The sequence below is a fragment of the Netta rufina genome (assembly GCF_964035555.1).
Source record: "Netta rufina genome assembly, chromosome: 8".
Lineage (NCBI taxonomy): Eukaryota > Metazoa > Chordata > Aves > Anseriformes > Anatidae > Netta > Netta rufina.
In genome coordinates, this window is record NC_140131.1 from 9,704,310 (window position 1) to 9,725,415 (window position 21,106).

At 40.0% G+C, this 21,106-nt stretch overlaps 1 protein-coding gene across 1 annotated transcript; it reads left to right on the plus strand.

The window, feature by feature from the left end:
* Positions 1–7,581: 7,581 nt before the first annotated feature.
* On the plus strand, positions 7,582–20,483 carry LOC311211877 (riboflavin-binding protein; the record flags this gene model as incomplete). The annotated part of the gene is made up of 6 exons (XM_084290863.1): positions 7,582–7,608; positions 8,434–8,590; positions 9,416–9,515; positions 10,645–10,773; positions 16,138–16,249; positions 20,247–20,483. The coding sequence occupies exons 2-6, from the start codon at positions 8,449–8,451 to the stop codon at positions 20,481–20,483; spliced, it is 720 nt and encodes a 239-aa protein (XP_084146989.1). The 5' UTR covers positions 7,582–7,608; positions 8,434–8,448.
* Positions 20,484–21,106: the final 623 nt, after the last annotated feature.

Here is a 21,106-nt window from a genome sequence, read left to right on the forward strand (position 1 = left end):
AGATAGACTTATAAATAATTGCCTTCTGGTCCAGTATTTTTCTCAAAACAATTTTAAAATATTTTTATCATCCTGGATCAAAAAGCCACTTGGGGTTTGATAGGACATCTTGCTTGTAAAAGATTGTGTTCAGTTTGCTTCGGGATTATTTACTTCTCAGTTTAATCCCTGTTTAGTATGTTGGACTCAAGATGTCTTTTCAATATTTTTGAAACAAAAGAACTGAGGTTTCATGTTGAATGTGTAGGAAAAATAATCATTGTACTGATTTTCTCATATTTTTTCAATTTAAGCTCTTCGCTGAATATGGCCGGAATCTGCAGACCAGGCTGATTGACCTGACGTTTCTTTTCCATATGAGCTTTGTCTGAACTCTCTTCTTCCAACTTTGAGTAAAACTTTGAGGCTTAGCAGGGAAAAAGGGTAAGGATGAATGAGGCAGAGCATGGTGCATACCCACCTGTGCTCACAGTTTTCATCTCCAGAGATACTCCATCACATACAAAAAAAATAGAAAAGTAATTAATGAAAGCTTGTAAAGGAGCTGATTCTTCACATTATCCAGACTGTCTAACATAAAGCAAAAGCAGGGGACCACAGAGAGCCAGCAGGGCTTACTTGCAGATACTCACCTAATTAATTCTGTTCCTCTCTGCAGTTCCAGATTCTTCCTTGCCCTGGCTTCCACCTTTCTTTTCAACCATACAAAGAATGTCTGAGCAGGATTTTCCAATTCGGAAGGTAGCTGGAACAGTGCTATCCATGAAGAATTCCCTCATGTTCTCCCCTTGCTGGTTTAAAGAGACTTTGGTATGACAGAACACAAAATCTAGTCCAGCTTATTTCCTAATATTTTCGGAAAGGACAGAAATCTATCTGGAGCAATTTTATGACTGCTGAGCACACTGCTCCAGTAATAATTCCTGGAGCTGGAGTAGAAATACACAGTTTGAAGCTGCAAGGTTAAAACCTCTTTATTCCAAACAGAATAGAAAATGCAAAATAGTAGTGTTATTAGGGTGCTGCTGAGCAAGAGAATTTCCTCTGCAAAATGAAATACTTTACCCGATCATTTGGATTCCTATTAAAGTGAATTCCAATGTTTAGCAAAACCAGTGCAGCACAACAGCCAGCTGATCACCTAATTTCACTGTTTCCAAGGCAGAACTGCGCCACTAATGCCACCAAACGAGTATATTGCTATGGCTTGTCATTTGTCATTTTCCTCACGCAATATCCATAATCTTCACTCTCAGTATTTCTGCTCTGTGTGAGATGGAGGAAATGGCTTTAGCTGTTCTGCATGTTAAGCTGTCACGCACCTTCTGTTAGTGACCCAGTTCTAATGGTATTCACAGTGAAGTTTTGGTCTTTACGCTGGAATACTAATGTTAGGCAATTGGCAATATGCTGCCAGCCCTGAAGACAGCACAGTACTGTGGGATATGTTGTACTATACCTGCCTAGAATGTCTGTAATGACAAGTAATTACGCAGGCTGCATGTCGTCAACGTGACTCCTGGCTATTTCCTTAGCTTCACCTCTGTGACAACATTCTTTTTTTGAGATTCACTAGAAAAACAGCATGATACAAGTACATACCAGTTGTGAGCAAACCAAAACAATAAAGATAAAAAAAATGTAGTTATGTAGACCGCATGAAGAGTAAGAGTTGCTAGGAAAAGGTTTGACTAAGGCTAATCAGTATTTATAGAACGATGCCCCACTTGGTTCAGCAAAAAGCAAGACGCCAGCCCCTGCTCTGCCAGGCTAGCCCAGCTCTGCATGCTGCCTGCACAACTGAGAACTGCAGACAGAGTACAGCTCCCCACCACCAACCCCAAACTCCAGGAAAATAGTGAAAAATATAGGATTTTCCAAAATAATGCAGGAGAACTTTTAAGTATAGGACTTTGACACACTGTAGTCAAAATTTATTCATGATGTGGATCTAGTGAGGTCTGCTATTTGAGAAGTTTGGCGTTAGACTTTTGTGTAATTAATAATTCTCATAATTACATACAGACTGTTTTTACAGGAAAGATATAAACACTCATGTTTTAAGGCAGACACTAATCACTGAAGTAAGGAAGAGTTGGAAGGAATTTCTTACAGGCAGGTTATTCCATAAGATTATATTATATATATTCTGTGTCTTTACTAGAAACTAATACTATTATTCTGTCCCTGAGACTGACTAATACAGTAAACCAACTGACAACCTGGTCCAGGATGGCAATTGCTGGATCTATATATAGCAGAAGTCGGGTCATAACACAATATTATTTCCTTTCCAATTGTTATTTTCCTTCTTTATAAACTGTGAAGGACATTTATCCTTGTTTACAGTGATGCAGTATGTCATAGTGACAGCTTTGCACTGCTGTAGCCTTGTTCTAGATATCAGTTACATCTGGTAAGGAGGTAGAAGATGCAAATACACAAAATCTGTGAGGTTTAGGGAGAGCCCAGTGCAGCAGCTAAGTTAACAGCACTTCTTAGCAACAAAAACTCAGCAAACACATCATAGCTTTAAGGAGACAGATAGAGTCCAGCGAATACGCTGCCTTTGCAGTCAGCTTGGACTTGATTGCACAGCAATTGCCACAGTGGAGCTGTTACCCCTAGGGCTAACAGAGTACAAATTCCATATGTGTATAAATATGTATATTTGGGCGTATTTCTAGAAGGTCCAGAAAAGGAAACGTGGGAACAGAGAGATGCTGGCCAGTAGAAGTAGCATCAGATCCTATCTGTTGTCACCTTCTCTTTAGGCACCCAAACAGAGATGACTTTTAAGGAGGGCTGGCGAGGATGACACAAGGTGATACGGCTGTTTATGGAAATGCCCCCCAAATATGAGGTGACAGGTACAAGAAAGCAAGCCATTGAAATCCAACAAGTGGAGAATGGTGCTGCAACTCTTCCAGGGACTTAACCTGTCTTTATTGAAAGAGGAGAGAGAAAAAGGTTGTAGATAAACCATGAAGGGATTGGAAATGAAAGAAGTTTTTGACTGATAGAGAGGAGCCATTTGAGAGATGCAGAGAGGTGACAATGTAAAGAAATAAACTGTGAAAAAAATACCTTTTCTAGGAGTGCTGTGGTCAATTTTCTAACCAGAGATTCACCACGAGGCAATGAATGAGCAAAGCTTTCTAGAACTAATAAGGCATGCATGGGAGTCATTCCTCACAGAAGTCAGCAGAGACACTACAATGACCTCAACTGTGTCCTACTTAAAACTCATCCCTGCGCTGATGCTAACAGGAAAAGCTCAGCAATGATTAATCTGGTGGTTTCCTGCCATCGCCTTTAATATGCTGACCAGTATGAGCTCACTGTTACCTTGTGTTTGCATTGTTTTCTTTATAGACCTTGTGTTTGCATTGTTTTCTTTATAGACCTGTCGGCTCTAAATTTTGATTACAAGGTGTTCAATGTACCAATGAAGAAAAAACAGAACACTCACACAATGGGGCTCGGAGGCTGGTGGTTCTGACTTAAAGTACTGCCAGTCCTACCCGGCACCGTTTGTCTCTCTCATTGTGATATACCGCCCTTGTGTTCCACACAGCAACACAACTGTTTCTACAGCTGTGCTATAAACTGGACTGGGAAATTGATTTGGCTAGAAACACTGGAGGCGGGGAATTGCTGGATTTCTTTTTTTTTTTTTTCTGGATCAGTTCCCCCATCTGCTTGGGAGTACAACCCTATTCGGGTTGTGCCAGCACGGTGAAGGGAATGGGGCGGCACAGGGTGAAGGCACAAAAGGGGGCTGTGGGACATGGCCATCCACCACCCAGTATTGGCACCAAATATTTCCAAACACTACGTCACAACTTCACTCAGGGACATCTATTATTACCTCTTTACATTCATAATTACAAACACTTATAATTAAGTGTAAATTAAAAAAATAGTATTCATACTCTTCTGCAAAGAAATACATCATAAGTAATTGTAGACAATTCAATCAAATAGGAACAGTCTAAACCAGGGACAAGATTGCAATTGGTTAATTCTGGAGTATAGGTCAAGCTGAACCCACATTTTCTTTGTCACTTGTGAAAGCCCACATCACAGCACAGTCAGTCAGTAGCTATCCTAACCAGAGCCTATTCTTTGTAAAAAAAAAAAAAAAAGGAAAAGAAAAAAAAAAGCAATAATTGCTAGTGGTTCAAGGAACCTCACAGTAACAGACTAGCAGAACATGAAAGGCAAATGAAAGACTAGGGCAAGAGAAGAGCATTCAGTTATGCTTTCAAGAGGTTCTCTCAGCTCAGCAATATGGTAAAATAAGAAGGTTTTTGCCCCCTTTAGTTTTGAAAAAAACGAACATGGGGCTTAAAGTAACATTTTTGTAATGATAATTTTGTTGTTTGGGTTGTGATTGTTTTTTAAGTCTACTACTCATTAAAATCTCTATTTTTTTTGCCCTTTTTTTCCCCCACTGACTCATTCTCTTGGTTACATAAAATTACTGGTGCGTTTGTCATTTCTGTGCTCTTTTGGAGGACTAGCACAACAACATTTGTGTACTCAAAATAAAACAAAGCAAGTAAGCCTTACTTCATACCATAATATAATTCTTACACAGGCAAAATAAAAGGAGAAATACTGGCCCCACTGAAGTGAAGAAAAACAAGATGCACCTTGAATTCAGCAGCATTAAGATTTGACCTCAGCTTTTTGTTTCAAGTCAGGAGTGCCAGACTGAGTCCATCTGGAGTGTCTCCTTTGGCATTTAGCTTGACTTGTGACATGATGCGTTCAGCAGAGACTTGTGAATATGAACCCACGGTTCTGAAGCCTAACAAAATAAAAGTCAATAATGTACACTTAACTGGTCAGCAAATAATATGCCACTTATTGCAACTTTAAATGCAGTTCTGCAAAGGAGCTTCAGGAATGACATTAAATTAGATAACAGCCTGTGTTCCTCATTACATTTCTTGTCACAGTTAATGAGAAAAACACTTCCATCTTCTGAGTGTGCAGGCTCATACTGAGATATGAGGAGCAAGCAGATTCATTTCATTAACACCCACTGCAATCTATAATAAATTTGTAACAGGCCAAATACTCTCATTTATGCTCCTGAAACTTCATCTCACTCCAGTCACAGTGTTGTTGCACTTTCAGGATGCCAGAGGGAAACAGATCTGGCAATTGTCACAGGATGGATGTGCAAACCATTTTCCCCTTAACCACATAAACTTTGCAGAGTTAACAAGAATATAAAACCGTAAAAGCTTACTTCAGTCATTAAAGAGATCTGACTCACAAAAAAGGAATCGCTCTGTTGAGTTAGGAGATGTCAGTTGACATAGTTACTAAATTGATAGCCAGAAGCTGGAAAGTTAGCAACTAGCTAGAGTTGCTTTATTTCTAATACTTTTTTAACCTACGGCCCACGAGGCTCTTGCCAGAAGAAGTTTACTCAGGTAGATGGCTCCTGAGCCCTTGCTTAGCAGTGTTGTGATTTTGGAGTAGATACATACTTCTACTAGAGTCACAGGCCATTATCAACCAGATCATCAGTTGATAATGTAATAATAATTTAATGTAGTGATGCCAGGATTACTGTCTGTGGTGATATCTTTAACATCATGCATGCTTTAACTCTATATAGAAACTTTGAAAAGATTAATAGAAGTTCACAGGGCAATAATATTAATATTAAAATTAAATGGTAATAGAAATAACTCATTCAAGTGTGGAAGGTGTAAGAAATTTCCCTTAACAAATTTCTTGGTATAATACATCACACAAAACTACCCAGGGAGTACTTTAAGAAAAAAGAATCAAGATTCATTTCTCAGGTGATGGAGATGTATAGCTGAGATCTCTAAAAGCTCCTGAGCCTGAGCCTGCTTACATGAATTGCTAACCAAAGCCAAGTCTGAGAAATCACAAACATATGACAATTTTCCTTCCTGCTGCTAGAAACTCTGCCTAATCTCCCAGCAAGTGGTCCCATTTGGCTCATATTCCAAGCCTGAAAAAGATCCCAGTTTCCTATAGCTTTATATAATTTGTATGTCAATTCTGTAAACAGAGGCATTACAAGAAACCTCTGGCATGCTAACACCTTTACAAGTGTGCATGCATTTCAGGCAAACCAAGGAGAAAGGCACAATACATGTACTATTTCTGTGCCTTTTAGCAGGCTGGTGAGCCCATCCGCTCATCCCAGCATTTAAAGTGAAAGCTTATATTGCACAGCAGCCTTCAGTTTGTACGAAGACACAGAACAAAGTACCAAGAAGTATGTACAAGTCCTTTACGTTACAAATCAGCAAGGAGCTCCTTTAGTTTCAGCCAACACAAGGTCAAGCCACTTGAGGTGAGGGCATAGGTAATAAGGTAGCAGATTTACTTCAGTTTCTTCTGTACTTACTTTATGTCTCTTAAAACTTTTCTTAAGCGAATTCATTCTTTAAACTTGTTAATTAATGTTAAACTTTTTAATTAAATTCATTCCAGGGAAAAAAAAAAAATCAGCTGATCTGAAAATAGCTTTTTTAAGCCAGCAGCACTTTTGCCTCAAGGCTAGAGCCAGAATAGGAATCAATGCTTATAGTTTAATAGAGATTGGTTTATTATCATGCTCAGCAAGTTTGCTCAATGAATACCACACTTCCACTCTGCCAATGTTTGCTTTTTTCAAGCAAAAAAGGTTTGTAAATACTGACCCCAGAGCATTACCTGACAAACCACAATTGTGTTTTAAACACAGAAACAAGAGATGCTATTTTCCTTATGTATCTAAATAATTGCAGGGTAGTCAGTGGTGTTGCTTGTTAGAGAGCTCAGTGAGATTTGATCCAGCAAAGTACAACTGTTTGTAATCACCAGGTCTACCTCCTGTGACGATTTATGTCCAGATGCAGAATCCTCCCTGCAGAAAGCACACCTCGCAGGTGACATCTGGTCAGGGATCACTGTCAATGGGGCAAGCGACAGTTTCTTCCAGTGCTTGTGACACCACCTGGAAGGTTACATATAAGGCAGGTAGAGCAAGTGGAGCAAAGAGCAGCAGGTTAAAAACAGAATCTTTTGAACAAAGAGCAAAGACCTGGGAATCAGGAGATACAGGTTCTCTTCCAGGGGCTGCAGTAAAATTACTGTGTAACCCAAAGCAAGCTGCCGTATCTATAGTCAAAATTAAGCCAGTCAGGCTGAATTATGATGTGTTATCTGCTATGTCTCTAATTCAGTGAAATCTGTGATAAGAGCCTAATGAAACTGGTGTAAAATTAATCTAACAATTAATAACAAATCATTGCAAAATCAGACGGGGGAATAGTTATATTTGGTATACAGGAGAGCTGTTGTTTTTCTAATTCAAACCTATGTTTGTACTTTCCTGTTTATCATGTCCACATTTGCAAGCAATAAAAGGGCATTATGTGCTGGTCATTCCATCTGCTTTTGAGATAAATCTATGTTAGCATTTCAAAGGGTCAAGGAACTCTCCAGGGCAAACAAATTCTGGAGCACTGATGCCAGATGGTGTGTATATAAAGCGGAAAATGAGAAAAGCAATTTACTCTGGTTCTGTTCCGGGGAGAAGTGTCACCCAGGAGGACAGCAAAAGAGGTGAGAAACTACTGAGGAACTGTACAGGCAATTTCCTTCTTCAGTATCACGGTATTTTCTTTACATCTGAAAAGTTTAGGTACATGGAAGAGCTGTGGTTCTTATTCAGGCAAAACTTCCAAAAAGATACTAGGAATATGTAACTAAAAAAATCAGGGTTAAACTAATAACTTGTATAAAGAATTATGCATTAAGCTATGTAGCATGTTCTAGATTTATCTGTATAACTAACTCAATATGTAGTCTTTTAGAGAAATTTTAGTCTCACAGACAAAATTGTTTTTATCTTCCATTTTTGACTGAACTCTACATGAGAGGCAGAAAATAATTGATCGGATTCTTAAAAATAAGTTAGCGTAGCCGCAATGAAGGTAAGGTGGAATTTATCCAACTCAGGTGCTGACCACCATCTTATAGCCCACTGTTAGCTCATCTGTGGGTGCATTAAGTGTTTTTATGTCCCAGTGAGCATAAGAACTCTTCAAGTTTTAGGACTAATCACTATTTTCTTCAAATCTAGTGTAGCAGTGGAATGTCTCTCAGAAGAAAAAATCATCAGTATAAGAAAATTAAAATCATTTTCTTAAATGCTGAATTTTATTAATTTCCTGAACTAATGCTTTTTTTCATTGGCCACAAATGTCAAAAATATGTAGCAGAAGTTTTTAGATATGAGCAGAGGAAAGGGAGCATGAGTGTCCTAATATTTATATGTGCATCTCTGCTGAGCATATTTTAATTGTTTATATGTGTGGCTTTTCTTAAAGCAGACCTTTGACTTTCCCTAGAAGTAAAGGACACCAGTAAAGACTTCCCTCCATACAGGAAAAGAACTGAAAAATGATGCTGAGGTTTGCTGTCACCATCTTCGCTGTCATAACATCATCTACCTGCCAAAAGTATGGATGTCTGGAAGGGGACACCCACAAACTGAAGCCAAGTCCTGAGCCAGATATGCACGAGTGCACGCTGTATTCTGAATGTAAGAGTGGAAATGGTTTTGCTGCAGCTAGCCTGGAAGTCCAGCTTTGTACACACTAATTGTTCTGGCCATTCCTGTAGTTTCTTAAAAACATTTAAGATGCACTATAAATTGCATTTGAAAAACCTCCCTCAATGGCATTTTGCAGCATGCAAATCAAAAGTAAGATTCTGGTTCTTAACAAAGTCAGCTGCAAAACTCCCAGTGGCTTTCTTTATCATCTTTTTAAAAACCTGATGCAGTTTACTTTTTTTATATCTCCATCTGCTTGAAGAGCTTTACAGCAAAGATGGCCCATTGTCGTTAAGTGAAAAAAAAATTTAATTTAAATATTAATTTAAATGTATTTCCCTCTTGATTGTACTAGTTAATTAACTACTGTCCCTATTAAATAATTAAAAACAGCAATCTTTAATTAACTGTAGCAGATTACAATTGTGTGTAGTTTTCCACACAAATTGGAAACAGTTAAACTTCCATAGTGAGCAAAGTAAGCATACTTAGTGCATTTCTTCAATTCTCTTTTTCTGTTTGGTAACTTTTAAAACAAGTACCCCTCAGCATATAACATCTGGCAGAATACTCGTAGACTTCGTGGGGCTGCCTGGGCACCCCTTTGCAAAGCAGTGTTGATGCCAGTCCCTCTCACTTCTCATTTACACTGCTGCTTCCAAAACCAAAAGCGTAAGAGCCTGGCTGCATCTGGTTAGTACCAAGAGACTTTATCATGTTATGGACCAAAAAGATTCATCCTACATTTTTAGTCTTCCAAACATAGTGTTAAAGAAAATCCTTACTGTAAGATCTTTGTTTCATTCCCAACAGCTTCCTGTTGCTATGCAAACTTCACAGAGCAATTGGCTCATTCCCCAGTAATTAAAGTAAACAACAGCTACTGGAACAGATGTGGGCAGCTCAGTAAATCGTAAGTCAGCTTTGATGTTGTCTGTGTCCTGGTTCAACAGAGCTGTGCTGTGGCAGCCACACAACGCACGTTAACTCCCTGCAGACGGACTGTCCCTAGGTTGCCCTGGAGAGAATGCCACCCAGTCCCCTTCCCATCACCTCCCCGCTGTATCTGACCAACATCGAGCCCTTCTTTTTGTCCTCTCACAAAGCCCATCAATCCCTAAGCACACACGGTTTGTGCAGAGGGATTTATGCCTCTTTATCAATAAAAGGTTACGTTTTTTAAAGTTTGCTTTCAGTATAGAACCAGATCTGGCACTGCAAACCAGACAGAAACGCAGCAGGTAACAAGCACGCTGCACCTCTGCACCCCTACAAAGCAACCAGCACACAGCAACGAGTGTGAACCCTCCTCAGCACAGGCCAGGTTCCTGTCCTTGTTGGGAAAGCTGATCAACTAGATGATTAACTCTTCCAAACAAAATTCACAAGAGGACAGAAATAAAAACTTCTGAATACTTAGAATAAAAATTCTTGTAGTCCTGTGGGTTTTGTAACCATGAAGAATGTCTTCATAATTAAGATTTTTAGTACCCTGTTAAATGTTAGAGCTGTGAAACATGGCAAAATACAGAAATGAAAGAATGAAAGTACAAAACAATTAAGCAAAAACAGATGTGCAAAAGTCACAGCTATTGCCTGCCACTCCCAGAAGAGCTGTGTTTTTAAGTAACTTCATCTGGCTGTGGGAAAATCTAAAGATTAGTGAAACCATTAGACTACGACTTAGAAAAAAAATATTGTACTATAGTTTTAAAATATTTTATTATTGCCTTGAATCATCCATGCCAGGAAAACTCAAGGCCTTGAAAGTTTATGGAAAGCTTACACAAATAGGGCTGAAATATGCATGGAAACATTTATGCAGCCTTTAGTTGGCTACGGTAATTGCACGGTCAGAGTCTGTACACAATGCCAAAAGAATGAGTTTGGAACCTAGCTACAAACAGGACAAAATGATGCTTTTCTGTGTTTTTCTCCTAATCTGTAGCATTGTATCCGCATCAAAGCAGGTCTAGAAAATTGAAGTTATAGCCCTGATGCTGAGAAACGTGTTTATTTGTGGCATTTCTCACCCACCACAGCTGTGAAGATTTCACAAAGAAAATCGAGTGCTTTTACCGGTGCTCTCCACATGCTGCTCGCTGGATCCATCCCAGCTACACTGCTGCTATCCAGTCTGTTCCGCTGTGTAAAAGCTTCTGCGATGACTGGTAGGTTCACCTTGTTATCAAAGTATCTTTATTTCGTTTTAATATGCCTGTGCTACTCAGGTGTCAGAAAGCACAGGTGCATGAAGCACAGACTTCCTGAGCAAGTAGCAATAACATTTTATAGTGCTGCAACACCTTTATGGCTTTTCACTTGTTTTTCCGGTTTGTGTCTTGTTTGCCATCTCTACCTTTTCCTCTGCTAGGCTACTGCCTCCAAAACAATAACGTCACAGGCTGAATGCAGGATGGAGTCATTTTTTGTCACAGTTTAGTGACTCAGACAGCACCGCCCTGCTCCCCATGAGGAAGAGTGATGCAGTGGCATCAGAAATGCGTGACATGAGAGAGCATTCCCCCCATGCACAGGCACTAACAGCAGTGAGGGCCCGTCCACCCCTTGAAATATCCACATCTGTAAGTTAGCATTTAGTCAGTTAGCATTTCTAGTCTAAACACTCGACCATGAAATGACACGTTTCTTTTTGTGTGTAAAAATGCACTACAAAATCATGAAAGCAGCCAGGTCATGTATATTTTGATTTTTTAAATATAATTTAATCATATTTAGCCTTTTCTTTTTCCTTCAATCATCCCTGTCTCCAAAGCCATTTCTAAAAGCTTGAATCTCAGAGAAACTTGCAGACAAATAATGCTAATAATAATAACAGTAATGAGAAAGCGTAACAGCATTTAATTTTGCTTCCCAAAATACAGCATCAGAGAATCACATTACTTTTTGAGTGCAAGACATGTATTGGGACAATGCAGCACCCCCACCTGTCCTTAGTCTTGGAGCAGGAGCATCATATCTAGGTGGAGTAATGAGATTTTTTCAGGGGTCCATATCCAGCATGTATCTCTCCCTCCCTCCCTGAGATGTTCCATCGTAAATAATGTCATCGTGCCTCATTCAAGTCCCAGCATCACATTCGTGTTGTGCTAGTAACTACAGTAACTTGTCTGTATGGTTAAATTGATGTGAAGCATGGTACGAGCAGCACAGGCTGTGATCACACTGTGGGACTGTAACTGCTAGTGTCCCTTGAAGGTAGTGAACTGTGAATGTCTGAATCCCTTAGGCTGCCCTGAAAATCATGGAAAACTGTTTTCATACTTTAAAAATGTTACCAAAGAGTTCTTCTTGGAAGCACAGAACATACAGGACACATGGTAACATACAGCCACGTTCTCTTTTGTGCAGCTCTGTAGTAAAGCTTATGTAACTTCAATATTATTGATGCATGGATCCATTTACACTGTCATCTCCTCTCCAAGGGGAAAGTCATGCATGCAACACAGTATTTTGGTACAATTTGTCTTTAAACATGTCTACATCGTCTTCTGCCAAGGAAGGAAACAAGAAGCATGGCTTGTAGTTGTAATGGAAGATAGTGAGAAGGTCTGGTCTATTTCTCAGCTTCCCTAGAATTTCCTCTAGTGATGAATTTCATTTCTGTTAGGAAATTCCATGTGCCTCAGTAACAGATGTGTCATGTGCAGTCTTCCTGCCCACATTTCTGGTAACCTTCTAAACTAAATCCGGATTATTGACCTCCTTGAAGATAAAAGACTGACACCCTGAATTTGCCTCGGTGCTCAGAATCTCAAACCTCAGTATTAAATATCACTGAAATGTGAATGCATTTGGATAACAAAGCATCAGAGGTGCCAGTGGGCTTTAAAACAGACCTAACAGGCAAAGTGATAGAACAGCAGTATCTAAACCAGATGTATCCTAAGATAATTTAAATAGGATCCACACCAGTAGCACACAAAGTCATCAAATTGTTACATTCAGTGAAAATGTAATGATGAAAGAAAATAGACTCTGTAAATTTAGTTTGCATCCATTCAAAATCCTTTTCACAATGAAGTGGTTTAAGCCAGACTTAGTATAAATGAGATTTATACCCAAAATGTATATGGTGGGTGAGTATTACGTCACAAGATCCTCAGTGTCCCCTGGATATTTCCAGAAGATCCAGGCAAACAGCATTTTTAATTTTCATTGTTGAAAAGTGTGTGTGTATGTGATCGGGAGCTGCTGCACAAGGAAAAGCAGTTAATTTGCCAGAATAGGGAGCCTCCTGGTAGAGAGTAGGCTCTGCTCAAAGCAAATCCTGAACAATGATCTATTGCCCTTGCTGGCGTCACAGATGCCTGGCCTGAATCAAAAATGTAAAGATGCCCCATTACTGCGCATGCTGCTTCGTACGCCTGCCTAATGCCAATGTCAAACCCATTCCCTCACCCTGCTTAAGGCCTGAGGCTAGAGAAGAGCCTGGACAGAATTCCTACCCTTTCTGGTGATTTAAAGTACCATTTTTTTTCATGTTCTATTCATTGGAGTCCCTTTAGCATGCCGTAGCACTGTTAGTGATGTGACCTACTTTCTCTACATGCCGCGAGTGTGCCTGCTGCATACTGTATGTCTTTGTGGCCAGAAATGTGCAGAGGACTCTGAATGAGCAGTGACTTCATTTAAAAGAAATTCATCTGACTGGCTTAAGGCCTTCTTTTTCTTCCTATTGTCTTAGAATTCCTTGCTCCCTCTAGTCATAAAACTATTGCTTTTAAAAGAGCCTGAGGTACAAGCCATTTTCTGACCCACCTGTGAAGTGGCCCTGTGCCATTTAACAGAGAAACAGCTGATTATAAAGAAAAAGAAAAAGAAAAAAAGAAAAAAAGAAAAAAAGAAAAAAAGAAAAAAAGAAAAAAAAGAAAAAAAAAACAGCTTTAATATAAAAATATCCTACCCACTGCACATAGGGTGCTGGTGTGTTTGGAAAGGATCTTTTAAGTATTTATGTCCATGTTTCTCACGGGTTGTAATTAATGTTTGAAGAAGCCACTTATGGATTTCTGGACAGCAGTAATCAGACTTTTCAGAAGTCGTGATTCTTCACAAACTTAGCTTCCTAATTGCTTCCATAGGGAAAGAAAAAACGATGAAAATAGAATTATCCCTTGTTACCTACTTATATAACAAACCACAGAGTCAGGCAATAATCATAATTAGGAAACATCTCATCTGACAATTCTGTAGGTAACACTGAATAAAAATTCTTTAATAATCATGTTTTATTCAGATTCCCAAGGAAGACAGAGGTATGATATGAATACCCCAGTTCAGTAAAACTCTGAAATACACACTCCTAAGTTTGAAAAGTACAACTGAATGTGACACTAATTAGAAAGAAGAAAAGAAAAAAAAAAAGAAAGAAGAAGAAAAAAAAAGAAAGAAAAAAAAAAAAAAGAGTTCTGCCCTCCCCTAAACCCCAAGGGCTGCTCATTCTTTTCCCATACCCTATCCTCATCCATGTGCCAGGAGCACTTTTTGAGAGGCCGTGAAACGTTCCTGGTCAGGGAACCCATGGGGCTGAAAACTACTTAGCTAAATAAAGGAAGGAAACAAAATAAGTAAGTAAATAAATAAATAAATAACAGGAAGCCCATGGGAAGGGCACAACTGCTTTCAGTGGACGTGCTAGTATTAGGCAGCTCGTAGTAGATATCGACCTACTTTGCTGAAAAGCAATGGATTTAAGTGCATGATTAAAGAGAAGGACATGCCTACATGGCTTGAAGAATCAAGGGCTAATTGTTGAAGCTGATGCTGGTATGTGGAGAGTTCAAAGATGGTGATTAAGTAAAAGTTTGCATTGCTGCTCAGAACTGTGGCGTGCATTCAAGCAGGTGAAGTGACCAGCACTAGAGAAAGAGCTGGCACTGGGGAGTTGCCTCCCTCTGTCTTTCTCAGCCAGGCTACCCAGCAACAAGCCAAAAATTCTAACAGTCCCTAATTGCTCATCCAGCCATGGCACAATCTGGTAGGATCTGCCTATTGGTGTCATATTATATTAATTTATCAAATTGCAGCCTGTATTTCCAGCAGAGCCCCTAGATCTGGCAGCACATTCATGGATAAACACATTTAAGCATACGAGTCTCCTGCCACAGAAACTTCAATGTGAAAATGAGAAGCAGGAATATTTTAATCCTAATGTATGGTTTCTGTGTGCACTGCAAATATGCTTAAAGTCATTTCAGCCACCAGTGCAATAAAAGTGCTAACAGTTAAGTTCAAATGTGCCTGTACCGGTCCACTCTCTTGTAATTAGTATTTGTACTTGAGCAACACCTGAAGTCCTGGGGCTGGCTGTGACCTAATTTTCGAGCCACTGTGCAGTGAAGGTTCTGCAGATGTACACATCCTCACCTTTCTGCAACTGTAAATGTGCTGCGATGTCTAGTTCCTGTAATTCTGTGACTATGTGACAACCTCATATGTCACTGTAAAATATAAAGCTGCTGTCCTTGTGGTATCAAAATAGTTTTAGAAACATGACCCTGAAGATTAAAAAAGACAAACGGAAAATACATCCAAAAACATTCATTATAAATGCAATGTTGAACAACTCTTACTTTTTGAAAGATGTGCTTCATGGGTTTGGCACTCTCAATTATTGGTGTGAATAGTCTGCCTGAAGCCATTGAGACTAAATTTAAGTAGATGTTAACTGATCTGCAGGAAGGGATCCTTAGGAAAGGTAAGAGCCAAAAAGTAGAACATAAAAGAAGTGAAAGGAAGGAAGGAAACGATGTAGGATAATGGTAAATCATGAGAACTCTCATCACATTGATCAGCCAGATGCATACGCTACTGATTCCAGGCTGCTTACCGGTTTTTCTTTACATTACTGCTTACAACTTAAAAATCACTTAAAATTTAAAATTTTAGACCTTATACCTTACAAGTCTCTTATTTTTCCTCCTGCACTTCAAGTTTAACTTCTTTGAAAATGTTCTTAGTTTATAAGATTTTGTTGTTTCTAGTTTTTCCCTCTGTCGATGAGCAATCCTCATTGCAATCCTATGCCCAGGGATTATCATTCATCCTTTCCCATATTAATTCATAAATAGGAACTTTCCCTACTTCCCTCTCAGGTGACAGTTCACTTTTAGGGTACCTGCACTATGCCATGATGTTGGCAATGAGCATTCATAAACTCCTTCCCACGCAGTACTTTCTCACTTGGTAACTTCAGCAAAATTACCCAGGCAGAAAAGAGTGCTGCTCCTCCGAATGTGAGCCCTTTACTTAAATCTGTGAGTATGAAACGCAGTGGGTGAAATGTTCAGTTTTCATTGGGATTTAGGTCTTCCTGTCCAGTTCAGAGTTTATGTACATGTCAGGCTAAGGTAATGTGCACATTTGATGTGCAGATCAGTTGCTAAAATGCACTGTGTGACCATATCAGACTGCTAGCATAGCCCCCAGACTTTTTGAGCTCAATCTCCATTCTACAGTACACTGAAAAACAGTCAGAAAAATAACTGTCTTCCACACTGATCTCCATGAAGGTTTGAAGCCTGCAAAGATGATTCTACATGTGTTCATAACTGGCTGACGGACTGGGAATGGAATGAAAGTGGAGAAAACCACTGTAAGAATAAATGTATCCCATACAGTGAGGTAAGAAAACGTGGTCGATTGGGGCAGAAGAAAAATGACATTGAGTTCTATTCCTGAATATGTGGATGTAAAATGAAATATGTAAATTATTTTTACTTCAGGAGTTTCAAGCTATACCTACATCAGATTTTTCAAATATATACACTTTAAAGCATTTATATTTATGTAGATCTCTCATTAAATATACACACACTTAGTTAATCACCATACATACCACTTGTGATACTAGCATAAATGTTCAAGCAGCACTGATATGTTAACCACAGTGGGGGTTGGACCATAAAAGATAAATGAACCTTGGTCATACAATAGAAAAGACATCGAGATACATTTTATAAGATTCCTTAGATGATGCAGGGCTTTACATGCCCCTGTCTTTTTAAACTGGGATGTAAGTTCCCAAATCACTAGGAATTTTTAAGGCTTTCTTACTTTTTAGACTTCCTTGCCCTTTTCCCTATTTTACATTCTCATGTTCAAGTCCTTCTCCATACTCCAAATCCCTAAGTCCTTGCATTCTTCTAATCGTCTCCCTTTTATGCTCCATAGACCTGTCGTATCTCTGATGAGCATTCTCTTTTGTGTCTGCCAACAGCTAGACAGAGCTAACTTTGTTCTGTTTAACACTGAAAGTTAATAAGCAGCACTGACAAGCTTTCTGGGAGCTCATCCCATCTTTCTGAGAATGTTTGATAGTTAGGATAAATAATTTCATGAAGAAAAATGTGTAAAAGGAGAAATTGCAAGACTTATGGGAGCAAAATTGCCTGGAAACTGATCCACAGACGTTCATGAGTCAAAAAGGATTTTTTTCAAGTGACTCAAGTAAGTTTAGGATCAGGGCAAGATTATACAGCTTAAAACTGCTACATTTTTTGAATATTATTAACAATTGAACTTCACTGAATATATAAAAACTGTCTAAACCGAAGAAGTGAACAGAACTTATGTGCAATGCTTAGGGACTGCTAATATGGCTTGCAGAGATCCCACATTAGTTGTTTTGAAATCCGTTCAAGTGCATGTGCTTCCAGAAGTCAGTTCAGTAACTGATATAAGTGGGAAGTCACAGTCCAGTTAGCACAGGATTGGTGTCTGCCCTGTAGAATTGGCACTAAAAAGTAACAGTGACACTAATCAGCAGGCTCAGGAAGGTGGCCAAAAAACAAATGGGCTGCAGAAAGTTACAGCTTAATTTCCCAGATATGCTAAATCATCAGTAGGTTCAGGTGAAGTGAAGGCAATAATAATCCGTAAATAATCTCTAGTCCCTGTTCAACCTGTCCCTAGTCCAGAGATAGAAGGGTTCAACCTTAAATTCCCTGGTACTTATTTCTTAAAGAAAATATACCATCTGCTGGGAAAAACACGCAGCCAATCCAGGGGTCTTATCACTTGAAGCCAGACGCAGCTCTTCCTGAAATAAGTGGAACCACACCCCACATTGCCCATGTTTTTTACCAAACATAGGCTTGCATGGTAAGTGAGAATAAAGATGAAGCTGCTTCAGATCAATTAAAAAAACACATTTCCCGTATGAAAATGAGATGATATACAAACACTGGAGTAATGTGGTTTGCACCCAACTCATGGAAAAGAAAGTTAGTGTTATCTGGAAGGCACAAAAGGCTCTCCAATGTCAAAGTGTTGTGGACAGACTCTTGCTTTCTTTTGATGCTCTCAGCTCACACGGAGGAGCAATCAGCAGCCCTACATTTGACATATGCATGTGGTTGTAAGGACTATTTGGAACAAATGCTGAATATTAAGAATGTGCAATGGATCGTAGCCAGTTTTAGCCTGGCTAAAGTGAAGCACATTTTATCATTGCTCTCCCGACGGAGTGCTTCCCAAGTGCTGTTAATGCACAGACTAGAACACTCTTCAAGAAGCTGAAGAATCAGAAGCCTTTGCAGTAAATTAGGGACATGTTTGTTAAATGGGCTGTGAGCACTGTTTGTTTGCCACAGCATTCTGGCTATGCTCTGATCTTTAAACAGTTAGGAGGAAGGCCAACATTAAATGACTAATTTAACAAGTAGAAGAGCATGAATACATGTTACAGAACCTGTGGGAAATAAGAATAGGATGTAGCCATGACTCTTGCGTATGGACCTAAGGAAACTCACATGACAACTTAATATTTTAAGTGTGATTAGGTGAGAGCAGGTAGAAATCCAGAAGCTGGACAGGAACTGGAAGAAAATGTCTCATGCTGCTGAAATGCACAGGAATGGCTGGAAAGAAACAGCTCAGGTCCAGCTGCCCTAAGAACACGAGAGGAGAACTAGATGCAGCAACCTTTCCATTTCTGACCCTGCATTGCTCCCAGCTGGCAGTGCACTAACCAACCTCTGCAGTCCTCCAGCAAATGGAGCATTCACAGAGCAAGCCCTTGCCAGGGCTGGAGTGAACTGAGATGTGTTACAGACTAGAGCTTTTGGGGCTTTTTGGAATGGATTCTCCATTATTTGCACAGGATAGATTTCTAAGTCAAAAGCGGTGATTATATTTCATCTCATCTGCCTTCCAGCACAGTCCAAGTCAGCATAGTTTTGCACATGGGGAGATGAGGAGACATCTCGCAAGGAGAACTTGCAGAAAATCTGTGGAGCAGAAGCTGCAGGACTACAAATGATCAGTCCCACTTCCAGACAATAGATTTAACTGTGTAATCATTAATTGTTTGCACACAGAACACCTTCCATGCAGAAGTCTCCTGACAAAGATAGGGCACCTTCTGCTAGATTCACAGTGTCAGATCTTTGTATGCACTGCTGCTGCTGATAAACCAGCACACCATCCAGAAATAACAGCACAAAGAGAAACGCTGTCACAATACTGAATCAGTGTCATGTGCAAGGACTGCTTGTGCTACCACAGATGAAACATGTCTCCCTGCAGACAGATCCTGGTGACACGGTCAAGGTGACGAAGTGAATCAGTGACACAGTCCTGCTGCCTCGTCCCCTGTTTCAGTCATTAACAGTCTCTCTCCTTAACTTCCAAGGCTTCTACTCCTTCCACCCCCAACTTCATTCTTAGCTTTGCTTGGGAAGTATCTAAAGCTTCTATTAGAAACATAAGGATTGAACTTCAACAACACATGATAGAAAAGCAGGGAAGATAAAGTGCTCGGCCTGCTCTCTGCCTGGACATGGTAACTCCTAAACTAATATTCTTTAGGCAGGCTCAAGCTGGGAGGACAGAAGGTTGTCACAATGGGGGCCTGGCAAACAAGAAATATCTTTGTTGTATGGCTGCATGGGTCCTGTGATGCAGAGGCCTTACAAAATGATATAGCATCAAGAACAGGACAAAATCACTTGCAGAGAGTGCAAGAAGCTGCAGTTTGCAATTTCTTGAGCCAGAAAGCCCTTTGCACCACTGGATAAAGCACTTCAGAGGCAGACTGGGGGCCCACAGTTGTATGTCTTCTTTTCATCAAGCAGTTTCTGAGTTATGTCCCTTCTCTTTGTGAGGTTCTGCCTGGTCACGATGTACACTTCAGCAGGCACAGTGTGATCCCACAGAGCTGTGACTCCACTGGGATGTCTCAAGCCTGTAAATAAAGAGATTCCAGTTTTCAAAACACTCAGTCTGGCACTTTCAGCACTACTCAGAGCCTGAGACATGTCAGAGTGCCCTGACATGCTGCAAGTCATCCAGCCTCTTGTACACAGCTTTAGTCTGTCAGCCCCAGAAATCTAGCTGGGCCAGCAGCCCCACGATGGAAACAAAGGGCTGGCTGTTCATCACATTGCACTTTGTGTAATCACTCGCTCTCACAACAGGCAAATCTCTTTTGCCAGTGGTGGGACTGGATAATATTTTAAAGTGATGAAGTATGGCACAGAGCATGACAGTGGATGGCTGCAGACTGCTTTTTTATAATGTTGTACCACATTTTTAAAAGTGATGTTTACCAAATTGATACTAATTGACTTAACTCAATTATTTGTAAAAGAAATTGATGCATTTCTTATTTGACACGCAGATGTACGCAAATGGAACCGACATGTGTCAGAATATGTGGGGGGAATCATTCAAGGTGAGCGAATCCTCCTGCCTCTGCTTGCAAATGAACAAGAAGGACATGATGGCAGTCAAGCATCTCCTGTCTGAAAGCTCAGAGGAAAGCTCCAGTATCAGCAGCAGTGAGGAGCAGGCCTGTCAAAAGAAACTCCTGAAGTTTGAGAAAATGCAGGGAGAGGAAGGGAAAGAGGCAAGATAAATGCTGGTGGATGCATGTCAGGAGGAGAGAAATCATCGTGGAGGCTGGGCTCAGGGCATCGTGCCAGCCTGCCTTATCCCTCACTTCCGAGAACATAATAAATCAATGGTTGGTTATATTCATCCTTCTCTGATTTTTTTGCATCTGCATCACAAAGCTCCCAGGCAAGTTAGCGCAGGTGTAATCTTGTGACTTGAACTGGAAGCCTGAAGGTAACATCAAGGGGTTGATTTTCAAAGACGAGAAAGCACAGGCAGCTCCTGAAGACTTAAGGTGGAACAGTAAAAACTGCAGACCTCTGGAAGGCCGTGCTAGTAATGCGCTAAATCTTTAACCTAAGCCCTTCGTTAGTGTAGGGACAATCACTCAATGTCACAGATTCCTGTGTGCCAAACGCTGCTCAGACAAAGAAGAAGTGCTGAAGGCAGAAATAGGTCAGTAAGCCTGGATACTGGCAACTGAAAATGTATTTATTTTGTATTTTAAAAGAAAGAAAACAAAAAACTTGCATAATGGGGGATTGTGATATATTAGATAAATCCCTGGATCCATATATGATATATGGCCAGTATAAAGTGGGTCTGGGCCTTTACCTGAAACAATAGCAGTACCAAAGTCTCCTA